Here is a 20,138-nt window from a genome sequence, read left to right on the forward strand (position 1 = left end):
GGTCCTTGCATTGGCTACCGATCAAAAGCAGAATTCATTTTAAAGCTCTCAGCCTGGCCTTTAAAAAAGTCGGCACCAGAGATACTTAACAATCTTGTATCTCCTTATGTCCCGACTCGCCCTCTCAGATCTCTTGGTCAATCCCTTGTGGTTGTCCCACGCTTCAGACTCAGTCGGATGGGCGGTCGTTCCTTTCGCGTGAGAGCTGCGATTCTCTGGAACGCCCTTCCCTTAGAAATCCGCCTGCTAGATGACTTATTAGCATTCCGTAGGGCCTTGAAAACCTTTTTGTTTTAAATTCCTGCCCCCTTCTCTTTTTCCTGTTTTAGTGTTGTGTTGTGTCCACCTTTCCCTGCGCCAGGACGCTCCTTTGCTGGAGCATCTGTGCGCAATAAAAATGACAATAACATAACATAACATAACAGTGTTACTTGTATGAAGAGCTTTACAGAATATCAAAGCTGTGTTTTTACACATCTTATCAATGTGCAAGGATTACTATGTAGCGTAGTAGTCTGTGGCAGTGCCATGGTTTAGGAACAAGTTAGTTCCCAAAGTGTGCGCCGCGGCACCCCGGTGCGCCGGTAAAAAAATGGTGGGGAGCCACGGCCAACTGCCAATTAGGTCAAGGGAGCCACGGGTCAAAAAAGTTTGGGAACCACTGCCTTAGATAATAAAAGTAAACATATTATCAGAAACAAGGTTGTCAGCATTGTTACTGTTCCATAAAATACAAAGGGAGAAAGCATCTTATATTGCTCACGGGAAACAAGTTTAAAATATACCTATATTTCACCCTCCCTAGTTAGTTTATAACTAATGAAGGTCTCAAAGGATTACTTGGGCGGACCCATACCTCTGATACTCAGCAGTAGTGGATCACAGAGTTCTGCACAAGCTGTCAGGATACGAAAGTTCTCCAAGTGCCTGATCATGCCTGCACAGTGCATTATTAAAAGTGCTAGTATCAGGTGGGTATAGCTGCATATGTGTTATGGCTAGAACTTGCGAGGGTCATTCCGAATAACAGACACAGTGTCCAAGATAACCTTGACAGTCTCGGCTCTCTATGTGTAGACTAAACTAGCGAGGCAGTTTAGAAATGTAGCATAACAAGTTATTCTCATGTGAAGCAAAATACTCAGCCTTCTCTTAACACGATCGCAAGTGCGTGTTGTGTGCAAAGCAGAGCAGGAAAGCAATAATGGCGTTTACCCTTCTGATAAACCCATGCTAACTTAACTCTGTGTGAATGTAAGGCTCGTCCTCACTACATGATGTTCTATATTATATATTTTTTTTTATGTCAAGGCGTGGAAGCACCGCTGGTACAGAGGCAGGATTTTTCATGATTCTAATACCTTCATCCGAGATGTAATCAATTAAGGAAATAGCTCTGACAGAATAACAAATGGTTCTTTAAAATTGTATAAAAAGCAGTCTGCTTGCTTGGAAGGCATTGGTACAGCAAATCTTTTCGCTGCATGGTCCAATAAACTGTGAAATCCCCCAATATTCTCTGGTGGGGAATCTACCAGAGGTGGTGTTGGCAAGGCAGGTGACAACATCCTGTAATCGTCCCATTCCGAGGCCATATCATGAAGTTATCCCTCTTCAACCGAAGAGACCATTTCCTGGCGAGGAACAGACTGCGGAGTATTCGGTACAGAGAGTACGACAGGAGCATTCAGTCGTACTGGTGATGCCACCGGAGGTGGAGGAGCTCCAATAGCCATCTCTACGGTGGAAATTGTTGTCGGTAATCTTGTAGCATGAATTGCAGATCCGAATGTAATGCAGAAGGCATTGTTACCATTTCTTCATGATTCTGCCGATGTCCTTGTTCAGGAGGAACAAAATAGGCTGGACTATAGTATTGCTGATGATGATCATCATCATCTGGTTGACACTTAACGTGTAACGGACGGGCTATAGCATCCCAAAAGGGCCTCCCTCTTCTTCAGAATATCCTTCCTCCAGAAGAGGAGTGGGTAAGTGGTGTAATTTTACTGGGTAATGTATGCTCAGGTGTAATTTCCGTTTACAGTGTCTTTGCAGGTGAAATTAATTTCACAGACATCTTTGTCGACTATTGTATCGACAACAATGTCTTTCCTTCAACTACCTTTACTTTAGGCAAAGACAGTGATGTCGTCAACGGATGAGGCTTCGTTGACGACAAAGATTTAGTGGACGCCGGTGACTGCACTCTAGTCGACGACAGGGTCTTTATCTACTTTGGCATGTTCGACGACTGACTTCCTCGTCAACTGCTGTGGCTTTGTCGACTTTTCCGTCAACGACAACCTCGTCGACGGTACTTTCCTCGATGACGATGGGGTGGTTGTCGAATTAAAGGGTAACGAAGAGGACTTAGTCGCCGATGCTTATCCCTTCTTAGATGAGGATGTTAGAGGAATGGTCGACGAAATTAGACCTTGCATCGATGTGAACGACAGCCTCTAGTTGTCGACAGAATTGAAACACTTATCTTCGCTGACGGTTTGTCAGAAGAAGGTTTTTTTCATGTTAACTTGAGCTCCATAGGTGATGTTTTTGGCGCAGATACAGTCTTAGATGGCTGTTCTTTTTTGTGAGAACCTTTATTGCGATCAGAGGCAGATTCGTGAGAGGACTTCTGGACGCATTTCCTGACAGGCTCTTTCTCAGATTGTGAAGAATCCCTGACCCTCTTTCCAGAAATTTTAGAAACTTTTGAAGAGGTAGACTGCTCACTCTCAGAGTCTGACAATGGGTTGGACCTGGTTATCAATTTCTGGAACCAGATAAGAAGACGTCCTTCCTGGTCTCTAAGGGTTTTGTTAGAAAAAGTGCAACAAATCACACATTGATGCCTTTTGAGATGGGTACAAACAAATGCAGTCTTTTTGAGAGTCCTCTATATACAGCCTCTTCTTCAAGCAAGTGGCACATTCTCTGAAGAGAGCCTTTTTAGCCTTGTCAGCTATAATCCAGTCAGATTTGGTAACCCACAATCCAAACATGTTCTTTAGATGAGAAATTTGAGCAGAGCTCAGAGAAGACTCCCTTAGCACAACGTGCAGTAGACAATTTGAGGTACTGAGCTTCTCTCAGGAGTGTTCTAGAGGGCGATTAATGCAGCTTGGTTGGGGCATAACTTTGGTTTCTTTTTTAATAACGACTATGATAGGTATAGACTAGAAAGGCCTAGGCCTCTTAGTTTATTAACCTGTGTACTATGGCTACTATTAAGTCTAACACTACTATTTTAAGTACGGGGACTCCCATCGGATGACGGGGAAGGATTCAAGCATGTGAATCTATGAAAGTTCCAATACTGAAGTAAATTATTGCATCTAGGGTCACGTCTGTAGCTGCTTTGCTGATCTATCCAGATCAGAGTGGGTTTCTGGTGAATAGACCAGTCTCAGTTAACATAGGCTATTAACTTTTTTGTTCAGTCAATTCTGCGCAGCTATCTTAATGTTAAGCGCAGAAAAAGCCTTTGATCTGGTAAATTGGGAGGCTGTTTTTCGTATTCTGGGGGACTTTATTTCCTGCTAGGTGTTTGACAATGCTGAAAGACCTCCATACGAATACCTCAGCATCGATAATACATTTTTGTAGAAGTGGGCAAGATTGGGATTACCAAGGGAACTAGGCAGGGGTGCCTGTCATCTCAGATTTTGTTAGCTCTTTATCGAACCTCTTTCCTCCACTACTTGGTATTTCTAAACTGAAGCTATACACAAATGATTTAGTGGTTTATCTGAAAGCAGATAAAAATAATATTCAGAATTTACTTGACAAAAACAGAGTTTACATCAATTGGGGGTACAAAATAAAATTTAGGAAAGGCAAAAATTCTATTATTTAATGCCTCCGCTGCAGATATCATATTAGACTTAGGCTAGAAGTACACCCCCTTACATCCAGTTAGATATTTGTATTTCTACATCACATCCAATTATGAGGAACTGTTTAGTGTAGACACATAGTTCTGTTTAATCAAAGTATGTAACCTTTTTAAATGTTCTTCACTACCTGGATTAATCAATGGTAGAGTAGCCTTAATTAAAATGTCAATCTTGCCTCTTTTCATCTTTTTTTTTTTTTTTTTGAGAACCTTTATTGTCACTTCAAGTAAATACAAGTATGGGCCTACAACCACCCCGGCCGGCCGCTAGTCAAGTCGTAAGTACAGCAAATCAATGTAGAAAAATACAGCAGCCCGAAAATCGGGGTCTAATAAGTGTCCAGGATATAACTTGTATTCAAGCGTACTGTGCAAGATTCCGGATTTGAGAAGGTTCATTTTACAATAAAGAAAAACTCAGAATCAATGCCATGCGGTCATACATGGTCCTACAATAGCAAGCATGAAGCAGGAAATCCGCAAATAGTGCAAATACGTTTGAAGTACTGGGGGTAAGGCACACGAGTCAGGATAAATGTAAAAACAAACACGTTTCGTAGCAAAGCTGCACCCCACCCCTCAAAACGAAAAATACTGTAGGAAACATGAAAAACGACGACACCAAAAAGGAAGAAAGACAAAGGGCCATAGAAACAAAGAAAGGACATATTAACAAACCCCATCCCTCCACCCCCCACCCTGCACCCCTGCAGAAGGCTACGGCCTATCCCCCCCCCCCCAGGAGCGTGCCTGTCGCCCTAAATAAGACCCGAAATATAGAAAAAGAGAAAAAGAGGAAAGAGAGGAAAAATGTGGGGAAGGGCCATCGATCTGGCCACCCGCCCCCCCCCACCACTGCGCACAATAAACATCCTAAAAGCAAGATCAGAATAGCCATGAAAAACATTAATCACCGATAGCACAATCAATAACATCCCCGCTGAGTGTCCCCCAAATCACCGTCAGCCAACAATAAGTTCCACTATGTCCTAGACGGTCTCACCCCTGGCCTTTTCCATCAATAGTACCAACATACTTCCACTTATCAATCGGCATATAGAGCAGCGTGGAGGGTCCAAGTGATCCGGGCAGTGTTGTTACTCCATGGGACTTCAGCCACCAAAACCCAGCCGAATATGTATGGCGGAAATCCGTCTGTGTCAGTATCGACCCCGAAAACATCCTCCAGTCCGAACAGTCTCACCAGCCAGGGAAATAGAGTCACACCATCCGGTAAGCGCTGAAACGCCGCCGGGGCAACCCAAACCATAGATCGACGTTGTTTCCCCAGCCGCCGAATAGATAAGTGCCCCGACGAGTCACTCACATGTACAACAGAGCTGTCCAAAGCGATCTCATGAACCGGGTCTTCCAGCGTCTCCACGAACATAGGCGTAGCTGGAGCACTCATCACTGACGCAGAGGCGGGCACATCGGCGCTTCCTTGAGGTCGAACTATGCCTGTGTGGAACGGTGGGACAACAATGGCGGCCATCCTTCTACCCAGATCCCGGGCGTCCCGGATCAGGGTCGTATGCAGATTTGTTAGCGCAGCCAGGATATCTCTGGACGTGGGCTCCGTCTCGGGTCGCCAGACCCCAGGACTCTCCCGCACAGCAGCTTCTCTGCCTGGATGGGGTCTGCGTAAGAGGGTGCCATCCGCCATCTTAGCTGATCCGGCCTCGTCCTTCTCCACCGCACCTCGGGACCGGGCCCCACACCAGGGCGCTACAGGAGTCGCCACGAGGACCCCGAAAGTCAAGGCAGGCTTCCCAGTGAAGGGTCACCAAAAGGCTAAACAAAATCTCCGCCGCTCCCTGGGAGCCGCCCGCCGACTCCGGGAGAAGTCACCAGTCATGCCCGGACACAGCACTGGAAAGGGGGCCAAGTATTGTGCACTCCCCTCGACCCTGCTTACCGCACATCCCACAAGGCACTCCACTAAATGGACTGGGTCGGCACTGTCGCCATCGGCCCATCAGATCTCCGGTGCCCTCCGGCCAACTCCACACCTCCACCAGAGGCCGCTGGTGTCGCAGTCGCGGCCGGCTACTCTCCTCACTCGACACCCCGGTCCCAGCTCCGTGAAGGCCGCAAAACAGTCGGGGACATTTCCACGGGTCTGCCGCACGTACAAATCTGCGGAGCAAACGGTCAGTGAAAGTTGTCCTTCGCCTACTCAAATATGCCGTTACAGCTCAGGATAGTCGTCAGGATGTATGCGCGGGGTGAGAAGGCTCACGGAGCCGAGCGTCTATGCAGCCATCTCGGTCGCCAGCTTGGCTCCTCCCCATCTTTTTATTTTTTAATGCCCTGGGTAAAATTTCAGGAATATTTTTTTCCCGGAGATCGACTTGCTACTATGCAGGAACAATCAGCACAGGACAAGTTTTCCAAATCATCAATTGGACAAAGAATGCGGCGGCCTTAAGATGCCCAACCTGCGATCAGATTATCTGGCATCACTTTTAGACACCATTTGCTGTCTCAGGGATACACTTTATGCCCATATTTTTGACAATTGCTTAGTCCACACCATGCTGGAATATACAGGTGTCTTTCTGCCAGGATATTATTTTTTATTTACCCCCAAATAGTTTTTTTTTTTTTTAAAGATACACGGCGATTCAGGACCCATTATGGTGTAAGAATGAACTTTAAAAAAAAAAAAAAAACAATCTGTTAAAGCTGTATTCAGCATTCCTTTTCAGGTGGGTCGCTAATTTTAAAAATGTTGTGTTCATTTAAATTGAGGGGTGTTGGCTGCTGGTACAGACAGATTCTGTTGATCTGCTTGCCAAACATGCTCAGAAAATAGAGAAGTAAAGTGGGTTCAGATTGACATCTAAGGAGTGGGAGGAGCTGTGCCAACTCTGCTATAAATCACTTAGAGGTGCCAATTTTAGAGGCATGGAGCATTAGTCTCGTTGGCTTGAACATCATGCTCCCATGTGCGTGAGCAGCTTCTTCTCCGCAGTTCTTAAATTTTATTTTAGATGCCGTCTGGAGGGAGGAGACTGGCTCCATATTACCACATTATGATCCGCTCTTCATGAGTTTTGGAATCAGTTGGCAGGTTGAGTTCATTACTAATTAAGCCCTTAAAGTTGGAACCCTTTACTATTCCGTTCAGGATTATTAGTAATGACTCCGGGTTACGATCTGTCATCGGAGCACAGGTTCATTTTCCTTGCAATGTTGTGCTCACTTTGATCTTGCAACGATTGAATTCAACTGAGACACCTTTATTCATTCATTGGCAGAGTAAAATGAATAGAGTCAATTTTGTGGAAGATGTATATGCATAAACAATCAATTAAAGAAGTAGGATTGTATTTGATACAACTTAAACTCTGCACGCGTGTGCTTTTCTTTTTCGCAGTATGTCTATGCTAAGCTCTTTAACTTAGTTTCATTGATTCGTTGGTATGTCTGAAAGCAGTTTTTATTAGGTTATGTGAAGGGGGATTTATAGAGTGCACATACACCAATAGTTCTCTTGGCGCTGAGCTAGTGGCCACCGCTGAATCTGCAGCCAACTATAGGCTTGAGTAAAAAGCCATGTTTTCAATTTTTTTCTAACACATGTAATTTGCGGTTTGTCTGATTGCAATAGGCATAGAGTTACAAAGTTGAGGTCCTAGAGTGGAAAATTGCGAGCCTCTCATACATTTGCGTCTGAATCTCAGGACCACCAGTAGATTAATTTGCGCAGACTGTATGAAGAGGTTGTAGGTCTATTTTAATTTGTATTGATATTCAGAACTACATTCATTTATATGCTCTTTTCTATTACCCATATCAATTAAATATTAAAAAAATTAATTTACCAGATCCAGTCTGGCGCCTGGGGAATATTCTAAAGGTGAGGAGTCTGCAGTTAGAAGTATCCAACAGAAAAGGGCTTTTTTTTATGTAATACCAGAGTGCCAAGTGGACAGCACACAGCTCATCTTCCCTTGAGGATAAACACTTTCATGCGTTAGGTTATTGCCTTTATTTAAAACGTGATCAACATATTTTATATAGAAGTAATAATTATGTTCGAAACTGCCTCTAATTGAAGGAACTTTTAGGATGCAGACAAACTCCAAGAAAATGTCATACTTGGCATTTCAGTGTAGACTTGCCACAACAGCAGTGTATCAAGCTCTCAAAAGGAATGGCATATGCAAAATTACCATGGAAATAAGGAACGCTTCACAAATTAGCTTGACATTCTTGGACTAGGGCCATGCTAATCTGCTCTTTATTGGTCCAAGTTTAGTGAATGTGCTCTGAAAGAGCGCTGGTATGGATACTTCGTTTGCACAAAATATATTGCCACAAGAAGTTGGACACTTAGGTTTTCACAAACATGTTTCTTCCACAAATAGGAAAGCCCAAGCTTGTCTTGTATGCTCCACAGGGTGTCAAAATTTGTCCCGATACTCCTAGATTTGCTCTTCTTTCTACTACCCTTCCTATTTGTCAAGCACATCTATGAGAAATCCCTGAGGCACAATGAGTTTCTAGTATTTTTCTCCCACGTTGCAGCCTTTACACAGAAGCATCATTGCTTCCGGTCTTACTTTTTTTTTTTAAACTACCCTATTGAAGTAGGGTCTGTTAAATGTACTTTATTATCTCATCTTAATTGGAACTTATAGAGCGCACGGTCACCCAGAAATCACACTGAGGGAAGTTATCCGAGCGCTTGCTCGTATAGCCAAGTTTTAAGCAATTTTCTAAATGTCAGGAGGTCATTGCTCATCCGGATTGGTAGTGGTAAAGAATTCCAAAATACAGGAGCGAGATGAGAGAATCTGCATCCTCCTTGGCGTTTCAGCTTAAAGGTAGGGATAGAAAGAAGCTGAAGATGGGCCGACCGAAGGTTACGGGAGGGTACATGTCTGACAATTCTGCAGCTGATGAATTTTGGGCTTTTACCGTGCAAAGCCTTGAAGATGATACACCCAGTCTTGAAGGCGATGCGTTGGATCAGAGGGAGCCAATGAAGTTTATCCAGTAGTAGTCTGGCAGATGACCATCTCGTTGTTTATGTATCAATCTCGCCACCTGATTTTGGACCAATGCAATCTAATTGGCAAAAATGGACTTTCCTATTATAGCCACATCTTTTATGTTGAATTACAAAACTGAAAATACACACTTGTAGAGTTGTTTCAGAATACTGAGCATGCAGATATTCTCCAGTTTAGGATAAATCAGCAAGAATACCAGGCAGGATTAATGTGAGTTGGCAAGTATGGTTGAGCATTTACATTTTTTGGACTCCATCATATAGTGATCAGTTGCTTTTATCTTCCTACTTTAAATTAAACAAACTATTTAGTAGCTTTTGTATTATGCAGGAAAAACTAAAATGCATGCTTAGCTATCCATATGACTAGTTTTATGCCATAATGTTACAAGTAATTTGATTACTCACCATTATTTGTGTAGGATTCGTGCAGCTTTTTTTCTTTCGAACGGTCACACCATGTAATGCATTCCAGTTACTCCTTTAAAAATATAAACATATCATATTAAAAAGACTTAATACTGGCTCAGTTATTTAGTCTTTGCACATCATACACTACCTTGTTAAGAATCAAAATCACCCTCGTCCCATGCCGGAAATTGTCCCATTACACTCACTTACACAACATACCAAGAGAAATACAAATTCCAAGCATAAAAAATACATTTTAAAAAGCTAACCGTATAGGAGGGGCCTTGGACAAGTTTTACAACATGAGCTGCCCAAGAGGTATATCCCCATCACCCCCCCCCCCAAATAACTAAAGTTTGCTTAGACTGCCACCTTTTTCAGCATGGTGAATGGGGGCACCATGTGGGTTGGCAGGCCTTTGTTAGTGGCTATTGATGCCCCAAGTTTAAAAAAAATTGAATACAAATAAAAACCTTTCATTTCTACTTAGTGCACAGACAATGCATGTAAGCACGAATACACAAAAAAAACTGTCACAAAAAAGCAACACATAACAGACAAGCATCGCTACACATGTAAACAGACATTAGTCTACCTATGGCTTGTAAGGAACATGGATTGAGTGTGTAAATCGCAGTTAGCATAAGCCAAAGCCATTTTTTGTTCTGGCATCCATTTTAAGCCATGCGATTCTGCAATCTTCACTGTTGCCTGCCTTTCTATTCTGCTGGAGTCATCAACTGTAGGTAACTCCTTCAGCACTGAGCCAGAGCAATGTACGAGCCCAGAAAAGCCTGCAGCTGCTAGAATGCACCTGTTTTAGAATGTAACGGTTAGGCTATTCCAACTGATGTAAGCAGTTCTTTCTCCCCTCCCACTTTGCTCACCACGTGATATCGTCAGTCCATGTTAGTCGATAGCTACTCCTGTGTATGCCTGTACCTTCTATTTGAGTCTCTATTCTTACTGTGCAACAAACTGGGTATAAAAAGACCCTTGGTTTCTGTATTCCTTGTACTACCTCATACAGTGCCTGAGGGTGTTGTATTGATGTAGTCCCACTCATGAGTGATTAATAAACTTATTTGATATTCCAGATTCCGTGCCAGTCTCTATTTTGTTGGTTGAACCCCTCCTGTGCTCATGACGAGCTGAGCTCGTCATGACCGTGCCCGTTAAATGGAACGCTCGCATGCTGGGTTGATTCCCCTGCTGTGCTGAGCTTTCCATTGGAACGGGCGTAGTCATGACAAGCTCAGCTCGTCATGAGCACCGGAGCGCCGTGGCTCATGACGAGCGGACCTCGTCATGAGGACTGGGGCGCTGTGCGTGCCCCCCCGCCCCCCAGCACAGCGGGGGTAAACAGCCCTGCAGTGAAGGGGTTAAGGACCAGTGGACAGAATAGGGTGAACCCCTCCACCGGTGGGCCCCTAACAAAGCTAATTTCAACAGGAGAAGACAAAAACCTGTAGTCCTCCTTAACTCCACCCCTTTATGGCACCCAGCACCCAGATGGGACACCCTGGCACCCATGAAATTAAAGCGAACAAACAAGTACCCACTGAAACAGAGTAACTTGTCAACAAAGTTACTGACACACACGGATAGTGAATAGGTGGTTAATTGTTTCAGGGGAGATGTACGTTTAATATTTCTCCTCTCTGCAGGAGGTATGAAGTGAAAAATGAGGTGGACAAGCAATGTACAATCTGTAGGAGGGGCAGGAGGGATCAACACGGAGTGAGCGGGGAGTGGCATTTGAGAAGACACGCAGTGCATGAGGGAGAAAGAAAACACATGCACTCTCATGAGGGTGCAGAAAGAAAAAGTAGTCTCCTGAATATGAGCAGTGGAAGGACATATCATCCAATCAAAAGGATGGGAAATAAGCTAGGGTATGGACAAACACAGGCAGAGGAAGGAAAGCAATTGATTAAGAAGCAAGCCATCAACCAGAGAGACAATGAAGGCAACCAATGGGCTGGCCATGAGGCAACTGTACTTTTTTGGTATAGTCAACCAGAGGTCTTTTGACAAGAGTTCACTAAAAGCTGTCTGTAGGAGAGAGCTAATAAAATGAGATATGCGATACATAAAGCAACTGACCATCATTTAGTTACACTGCAGATTCTGCCTGGTTAATTTGCTACCAGAGGACTCGAGTTTTTGGACGTTTAAAATTTTGCACTTCATTACGCTATTTTACTTTGTGTAGTTCCTTTCTCTTGAATACATAGAAGTAAAAGAGCAGGAAGGGAGATGGTTTCCGCTTGAAACAAAATTGCAATGAGCAGTGTTAGCCGAGTAATCCTGAGGTTCAAAAGCAATCTACTTTATGTTTTAGCAGGAATTCCAACATCCGCCCTTCCTATCCAGAGTATAGGGAATGTTTTGAAATTACCTCCTTAAAAGGTGTATTGCTGTCTGAGAGGACAGAAAAGAAGGTTGCTGTAGTAGGCCCTTTCACTGTTCTTGGAGGTTAAAATAACTGATGGTGTTGAATCGGGTTAGGAGCAGAACCATATCTACAATACTGATGTAATTCCTAGTGAAGCTGTTGACCACTAGATGCTAACTTCAGAGTGTTGCAGTGTACCCTCCTTTCTACATCTTTTAAAACAACATCCACATGAACAAACAGCTACTCACTATTAACCAGCAAGTCAATTAAATGGACATATAGAGCAGAGAAATTAGTCCTGCCCATCTAATCGGGTCTTCTTAACTAGTTAACTCTCTGGTCACCTAGTGACTTTATCCAAAGGCCCCCCTACAGTTAATTAGTTGCATGCAAGAGCCTCGCAGATACCAGGTTAACATGGGAATAGTTCACAAATCTGGAAAACCCTCAATGAGGGCTGATGAAAAGGATTTTATAACCCAGAGCAACGAAATTTAGATTTGCGGTCGAGGAAGTGAGAGAGATGGGCGAGTAATCAGAAGCTGTATAGCTAGGAAAGAGCACAGATTTTAATTTTTGGTGAAGACACTTGAATCAGCAACTCTTCAGACATAGGATGCACTTGTAGAACCTTAAAGTCAAGCAGAGCAGGTCTCTGCTTCCGGTCCATTCACAGCACATTAAATGCAGGTTTCTGTAGATCTCATTTATGGGCAGAGGTGGTACTCCATATTTCTGACATTCTCAGTAAGGAGCCTGGACATAAAGTGACCAATGAGTAGCAACTCTAGAGTGTCTACAATTTTCTTTATTTATGAAGCAAAATAGAACTCAAAAATGGAAAGTAAAATCCCTTTCAGGGTCATTATGGACCCACTAGCTTACTTTTTGAATGCCCAATTAGGAGTTCAATAGGAGAGTTTACCTGAAATCTGAAGGCTGGCTACCCAATCAGTATTTTCGTCTCTTGCTACATAGGAGTCTGGAAGCTTCAGACCAACAGAGTAAGAACAGAGTAGGGCAAAGAGAGTAAAGGCTTACCATCCAGTAATTCTTTACTGGCAGTCTTAATAATGTTATCAGGAAGTAGAATACAAAAGCCAGATCCAGCTGCGTTGCTGGCAAAGAAATTGAGTTGAAGACAGTGTTTAATTGCACTTAAACCTTTAAATTTGATGCAAAAATAAGTTTCAACTGTAGATCAACATAAGGAGGCAGCTCAGAGCAGTTGTTGCAAAACCAAAAGATTGTAAACTGCCATAATGAAGGGGGAATTGATTTGATAAATTCTAAGACTTTTAGTTGAACACTGCAGAACAAGACAGTACCAGGGCTTGTGGGTGCCCAGAAGCTGAAATAGTCACCTGCTATCTCACAAAATCACTTTCAGCAGGGGCCTAAAGGATATAGAAAGTTGCAAGAACCTTGCAGAGATCCTACAAGTTTGATAAAGAGAACCATCAGGTTGGCTCTCCAGATTGTTAGCAAATACTTGCTCCTGCCGTCCTAGAAGACACTGCAAAGGACTGCAAGGGAGCACATTTTCATAGCAACAAAACAAACCATAACCAAACTGACTCCAACTACACTTTGAATTGAACAAGTGAAAGGAAACTGTGAAGGTTTGTTAAATCTCAAACAGCATCAACATACTTCCTCCCTTAACCTGCTTCGACATCTTAGAAAGTTATTATCATAGCAAAAGGAACACATCATGCAGAGAAAGGTAAGCATCCTGGTCTGATGGGAGTTTGTTACAGCACATTCTACCATTACAAGGGTGAATCCCCATTCGATCAGTCTTCCCAATATATTTTATTAATTTTTTTTTTTAAACCAGTCTCATCAGTGATGTCACTGACCATGCCATGAATGATTTAATATGTGACATCATCAGCAGTGGATTGCAGGTGCGCGAAATATAGTTAGTACAACTAACTATATAGGAGCAATTTCAATGGTTTTTTAAGTGAATATATATATATATATATATATATATATATATATATATATATATATATATATACACACACACACATACACATATATACACACACATACACATATATACACACACAATCACACACACGTGTTACCATCCTTGTGGGGACTTTGTGTGAATACCTGCCTTGTGGGGACTAACCTTTCCCAATGTTTTTAAAACACACTAATAACAGAAAAATATTTAGAAAAAATTCATGATACAACACTATAATAACACTATCTTTGTGGGGACTTGAACATAGCTGTAATAACATACCATCTCTGTGGGGACTTGAGCATTCCTATAATTACACACAACCTCTGTGTGGGCTTGAATATCATTAGCTTCACACTGTTTATAATGGGATTTAAGCTTTGAATGTACACACTATTTCTATGGAGACTTAAACACAATGATCTTCACCCACTATCTCTGTGATTACTTAAACATCTATTTTAGCAAAAATGTAAGCAGCTAATCATGCTCTGGGTTCCACTTGACCATATTCCTTGGTTCCATATGTTAATTACTTTATGTGTTGGTTCCCTTATCTCCACACACATCGAAAATACCGTTATCAGTGGATGGTACTGGACTTTAACACGTGAATGCTAATTATATATGTATTTTATTTATTACACATACATGCACACTAGGTTGTCTTTACAAGTGTTCCAATGTAAATCAAGACTTATTGAAATATCACAGATATAAATTCAGCAGCATACACCAGCATTGGCATAGCTCCTTATCCTACTAAAAATCAAGCACAGTTTATTAGTGTAGCAAAAGTGGATATGTAAAAAAATGTTTATGTAGAAGCCACACCTCCTCAACTTTGAAGGGCATTTGAAGCAATTGCATCTCACTCAAGAGGCACATTTCATAACAGGAGTTATTGCAGCTTTGTAACGGACTTAAGCAGTTACTTCTTCCGACTTGAGAGGGACCTTCTGAAGGGCTGCAGTCTTGTTAAAGAGGTTGGTTTCTTCCGACTCTAAGCCTTCGCGAAACTTGTAATACCTTTGGTAAATAAGCCAACAGCACAGTGAGAGCTGTGATGGAACACCATTAACATCAGGAGATGTAACAAAAGAGATCATGAATCTACTCGTGTTTTTTAACAGACATTTTGAAAATGGGGTTGGAGGTCTTAGATGCCCCTTCATTATCTGCAATACCAGGCACTCCCAAAACCCAATGGAAAACTGTACCCGAACATTTATTACAGCAAACTCAACACCATTATGGTATGCAATAAACATCCTTTGTCATTAATCTCAATTAAGCACTGTTCAATGGTTCAGAAAAGGAGGAGATCTGCGGAACCTATTGTAGGAAGGTGGCTACCTGACTATGGTTACCCCGGATTTTTTGCCTGTGTTTAGCTGGTTTTTTGACTTAGTTGACCTGGTTCCCTGCTAATCAGGGCCCCAGGCCATCTGCTCTCTCTGTAAAATGGATTCCATGTACCCTAGGTACATACCACAATTGGAAATGGACTCCTTGTCAGCCCCTGTAGAACGCACTATAGGTGCACAGGGCATAGGAGCCACTAAGGCCTACCAGGGGCTACAGCATATCTTTTGCCACCCCTGGCTGGTTCTTAAATTGACACAACTGGCTGATCACTCAGCTGGGGTAAGGTGGTGTACACACCCCTTGCTTAGATATAGTATACCTATGTCTAAACCTATATCTGAACACATGTAAACCTGTGAGCCACTCCTATAGAAAGGCCTCATCAATCCTGGAGGCTGAGTGCGTGGTTTTATGTGAGATGGAGCTCTAGCATGAGCTGAGCCTGTCTGCAGCCGTCGGGAACAAATCCCTAAGCTGTTTCAGGATAATGCCATACCATATACTATTAAGTGCCTTATAATCCTCGCGGTTATTTAGCAACTTTGGTTTGGCTTTATCAAAACATGTCGTGTAAGGTGTCATACGCTTTGGAATACCATCCCCTCGCCAGTTCTGGCGACGGGGATGGCATTCCACCCCTCTAGAGGGGTAAGACATGTTACTTTACTTTAATGCGGTTGATTTCTCCAAAGACCTTAAGATCCACAAAATGGATGCCTCTGCCACAGACAAATGTCTGGACCCCTGGAGCTGACCGAAACTCAGTCAAGGGGGTCCTGGACAAAGGGTTTCCTGTCACAGGAGGGTGTCACCGCCCTCCAGACAGGAGATAGTGTATTGTAGCAGGGAGGTTTGAAAGAAACCAGACACTGCTTGGGGCGCACAAGGCTGCCCCTTGCATAATCCGGCCAAACCGGTTCTGGGGCACTCCAGCCCTCGTGCCAGGGCGGCCTGGATCAAAGGAAGGGGGTGTATCCACCCACTTCCTGGGTCCCACCCATAGGAGGGGACCTAGCAGGTAATCACGCCCCCCAGATTGGAATAAGAGTGGGAGCAGTGCCAATGCACTTCAGATTTCCTGGAAGAAACATTAGAAACGAAACTCTGGACCCTTGGACTCCCATTTCAACTTGGAAGCCCGAAGAATCTCCCTTGTGGTCAAGGAGTGACCACCCTGCAGCAGCAGGCACCATCCAGCCCTCGACGTCTACTTAGTTGCAGTTCCCGCCGGAACTCGAGCGACTGAGATCGACGAGATCAAGCCTGCCCAGCTTCTAACAGCCCGATTCACAGTCCCTGCAAAGCTGAGACCCGTGGAGGCGACCGGAAGCGTGGGGCACGCCATCTTGAATTGACCACGAGACGCTGACCGTGCAGCCCACGAGTGACCCTCGAAGCTGTGCATCGGGGTTTGAGAAGCCCCCACCCTGAGCTACTCCTGAGCCGAAGTTCAGCCCTCCACACTCGACGAGTGCTGCGTGGGGCCCTTTGGCACGATTTGGCTCAACGCGTTGGCCCGGTCACTTGCCAGCTGGCTTGTGGTCCCTGTGCCGACGAACTACCGAAGAAGACTTGTGATTCTGGTTGCTCCAGATCCACACCAGCTCCCCTGAAAAGGAGCCCCGACTCTGACCTTCCTGGTCCGAGTGAGAGGCAATCTTCCGATCCCGCGTGGATTGCTCTTACCAAGGCTTGTTTGCTCCAAACCGGAAGCCGACTGCACCGACGGTGAGAGCCTGCGTGGGACAGATCGTGACCTGCTCCTGGACGTCGCAGATGCCCCAGAGCCCACGTGACAGCGGAGAGAAGCTCCTCGACGACCACCTGATTGCGCCCGACATTGCCTGGTTCCGTCCTGGTTCCACCCTGGTCACTGCTGAGTGACCCAGACTCTGTCCCCTCTGCTTTCAGGTACTTTTCTACTTGAGTCCACCCTTGGACTCCACCGGACACTTCATCTTCAACCCGCCTGCAGCCCTTTCAGCTTCAAGCACCAAGAGCCTGCGTGTCAAAACCCGACGCCACTTCGACCCTATGCACCCGCTTCCTGTGGGTGAGGTAACTTTGCTCCGCCGGTGTTCCCACACTGGTGCACACCTCTAGGGTCTGTGTGTTAAGTTTTGTATCTCTAGGTTCAGCGGAAGTGTCCTTTAACTTTAACTCTTTGACTTTTACGCACCATTGGTTAACATTGGTGCATGCGTGCGCTTACCGCACATCTCCCGAATCCCGAGGGCCATTCCCGACTTCAGCATTGCTTGTCCTGACTGCTCCCAGCGATTCCCTAGGCCCTAGGCCTAACCACTGTTCGAGTGGCCTCTCTTATACCACTTGTTTAGTATATGGTTTGAGTGGCCCCTACCCTCATCCATAATTGTGCAACTTTGTATGTTTAAACAGTGCTTTTGATTTAACGCTTGTGCCCCTTTATTCATAAAGAATACTGGGGATTGTTTTTAGTAATAAACACATATATTTTTATAATATATACTTGTGTGGTGTCCTTTCATTTGGTATTACAGGATTGTATGTGGTAAAACAGCTCGCTTAACACGACCTCTTAAGTTAAGCCTTTAGGCTGCTTAGTCCATGCTACCCCTAGGATAGCTTGTCTAATAAGGTTGACTTACAACCAGACACCATAAGGGATTGTTTGGTCAGGTAGTAGGTGGTTCCAGAATTGGAAACATCCCCTACCAGGCCAACTTCTCACATCTATCTTCTACGAATTGGAACTGGAAATTAATGAAAGGCCGATTTTAATACCAAATATGGGCAGGGAGTATTTAGTGATGCCCTATTGCGAGAAGGTGGCTCTATATATACACTGGACAATAAGGCAGTACAGTGTGTATAGAGTCCACAAACCCCAAAGGTTTAACAGAGGTTAAAGTCAGAACTTACCTTACTCTCCAAAGTGGTAGCTTGGTCGAGCAGTAAGGGAGTACCAGAGGACAGTGTAAAGCATTTGTTGTACACACTCAGTCAGCAAAAGGTTTCACACACTCGAGAACTGAACTCCAGGCCAATTGTTATTATATCCTTAGATATAGTTGTTTTATTTTTAGAACCAACAGTTATAAAAATATACTTTGAGATACGAGTTCTCTCAGGTAAATACTTTGCAGAGGAGCAATAAGTTTGTACACACAATAATCACAGGTTAGCTAATAGCAATACAGTTCTGAAACACACTCTAGCATTGAGCTCAATAGGTTTTCATAGGAAAGTACAATTGATTACTTTGGTAGTTCCAGGACTCGATCTTGGATTCAGTCCTGGGGTCTAAGTTGAAACCAGATTAGCAAAAACGTTTTAGTTACAGTGATGATTTTTCCTGAATATAAAGCGGTTTTAAAAGTTCACACTTAGAAACTGTGAGGTGATTCTCACAATGTTATTCAATGGGAGGAAATTCAGGTTACAGGTAAAGTACAATTGCGTTACTTTTGTAACCCAGCACTAGTCTCCTAGGGCCAGCACTGGGGGCTTAACTCAAAACAGGTAGGTTATTGCGTTTCAGTATGTCGTACGGTTTTTAAAGAATATTTGCAGTTTTCAAAAGTAGACAAAAGAAATTTCATAGAAAAGCAGACAATGGGTTCCTATGGAGAAAATACAGGTTACTAGTAACCCCACTAGGGATAACTTTTGCAGTTCAATACTGGGCTGAAAGGTACAGTACTGGCTTTTCTCCTGATCACAGGTGAGCATTTTTGAATTCGGACTTTGGCTGATTTTATAGGAATAGGAATATTTTCAGTTTTCAAAACTTCACACTTAGAAAAGAAAATTTCAAAGTGCCTCAGCCCCTCGTCATTCGTATTCTAAGTTGGATTATTTTTTTATTTCGCAAAATTTGGCGGTGGGCTGTGATATTCAGAAATATCCTAAGGTTATGTCTGATTATAACCCACAGGTTTTGGAACTATCACTAAAGTGTGTCAATAATAGATCTGGCTGGACTTTTAATCGTACATTATTGAGCGACAACCAATATGTGGAACTGATGGCTGTATGGATCACCAGGTTTTTTGCAGAAAATCAGGGGAGCACTAGCCCCCAAATGGTCTGGGATGCACTTAAAGCCGGGGTGAGGGGTGAGACGACAGTTTGGTTGGCGGGGTCGAAGGAAAGGACAAAACTAACAGGCTATATGCCGCATTGAGTAGAGCTGAATTAAATCTGGGCCAGGTGATCCTGGATAAAACAGAGGCCGCGCAAACACGGATTGCAACCGCCAGAGCTGCTATAGTGGAGATTTCTACCAGTAAGGCTGCAGCTAGGTACGTCGCTTGGCATACGCAAATGTACGAGAGTAATGAAAAAACACAGGACATACCCTTGCTGTACGTATAAGGGACCCTTGCTGTACGTATAAGGGAAAAGGATGCTCAGACTCAAATATTGGGGATTAATGATCCAGATATTGGATTCGTAAAAGATCCCGATGCTATTCTTTTAGCCTTTGAGAAGTTTTATCAGACTATATTCGGAGGATATGATGCACAATGTAACTCTGCAAGAGGAGATAGTTTGATTTTTAGACCAAGTCTCAATAGAACCTCTCCCCTCCTTAGATATCGGTATGATCGAAGCACCCATTACTTTGACCGAGGTAGTTAAGGCTCTGGAGAGGACTCCATCTGGTAAAGCGGTGGGCCTTGATTTTTTGCCAGGAGAGTTTTATAAAAAACTAGCAGCCCGTCCCGACGTTATCCAGGTATGAATTGCTGCCGGCCAGTAGTATATTGTTTTGTAGGATTTCGTTTTGATAGCATTTCTTATCTGTGACAGGCCTGTGAAACGCTCTGATTCACAGTGTACTGCTGATGCACTTAAGAGAGCGCGTTCAGTAGTGTGTGAACTCGAGTTTCCCTACTTTGTTTTTCCTTGCAATATTATATAGCGCGAACTCGACAACATGGCATGAGCACAATTTACATTACAGAAGAACACATTCATTTGTGGTAGGCACGGGGAGACGAAGCGAATTGCCTGGAATCACAGGATGTTGAGCTGATGCCGAGATTCGAACGTAGCTCCCCAGCTCTAAAGT

General features: G+C 43.7%; 1 protein-coding gene and 1 non-coding gene across 5 annotated transcripts in view; both read right to left on the reverse strand.

Annotated features, from left to right (window-relative positions):
• CKAP2 (cytoskeleton associated protein 2) overlaps positions 1-20,138 on the reverse strand; it is a 248,826-nt gene that overhangs the window by 186,910 nt on the left and 41,778 nt on the right. For all 4 annotated transcript variants that reach the window (XM_078657257.1, XM_078657259.1, XM_078657258.1 and 1 more), the window contains one exon: positions 9,330-9,402. In XM_078657257.1, coding sequence (XP_078513383.1) covers positions 9,330-9,402 — 73 coding nt within the window. The remainder of the gene's footprint in view (positions 1-9,329; positions 9,403-20,138) is intronic.
• Positions 8,083-8,187, reverse strand: LOC144774614 (U6 spliceosomal RNA). Its single transcript, XR_013600387.1, has one exon. It is a non-coding gene; the product is annotated as a U6 spliceosomal RNA (small nuclear RNA).

The sequence above is a fragment of the Lissotriton helveticus genome, chromosome 8 (assembly GCF_964261635.1).
Source record: "Lissotriton helveticus chromosome 8, aLisHel1.1, whole genome shotgun sequence".
Lineage (NCBI taxonomy): Eukaryota > Metazoa > Chordata > Amphibia > Caudata > Salamandridae > Lissotriton > Lissotriton helveticus.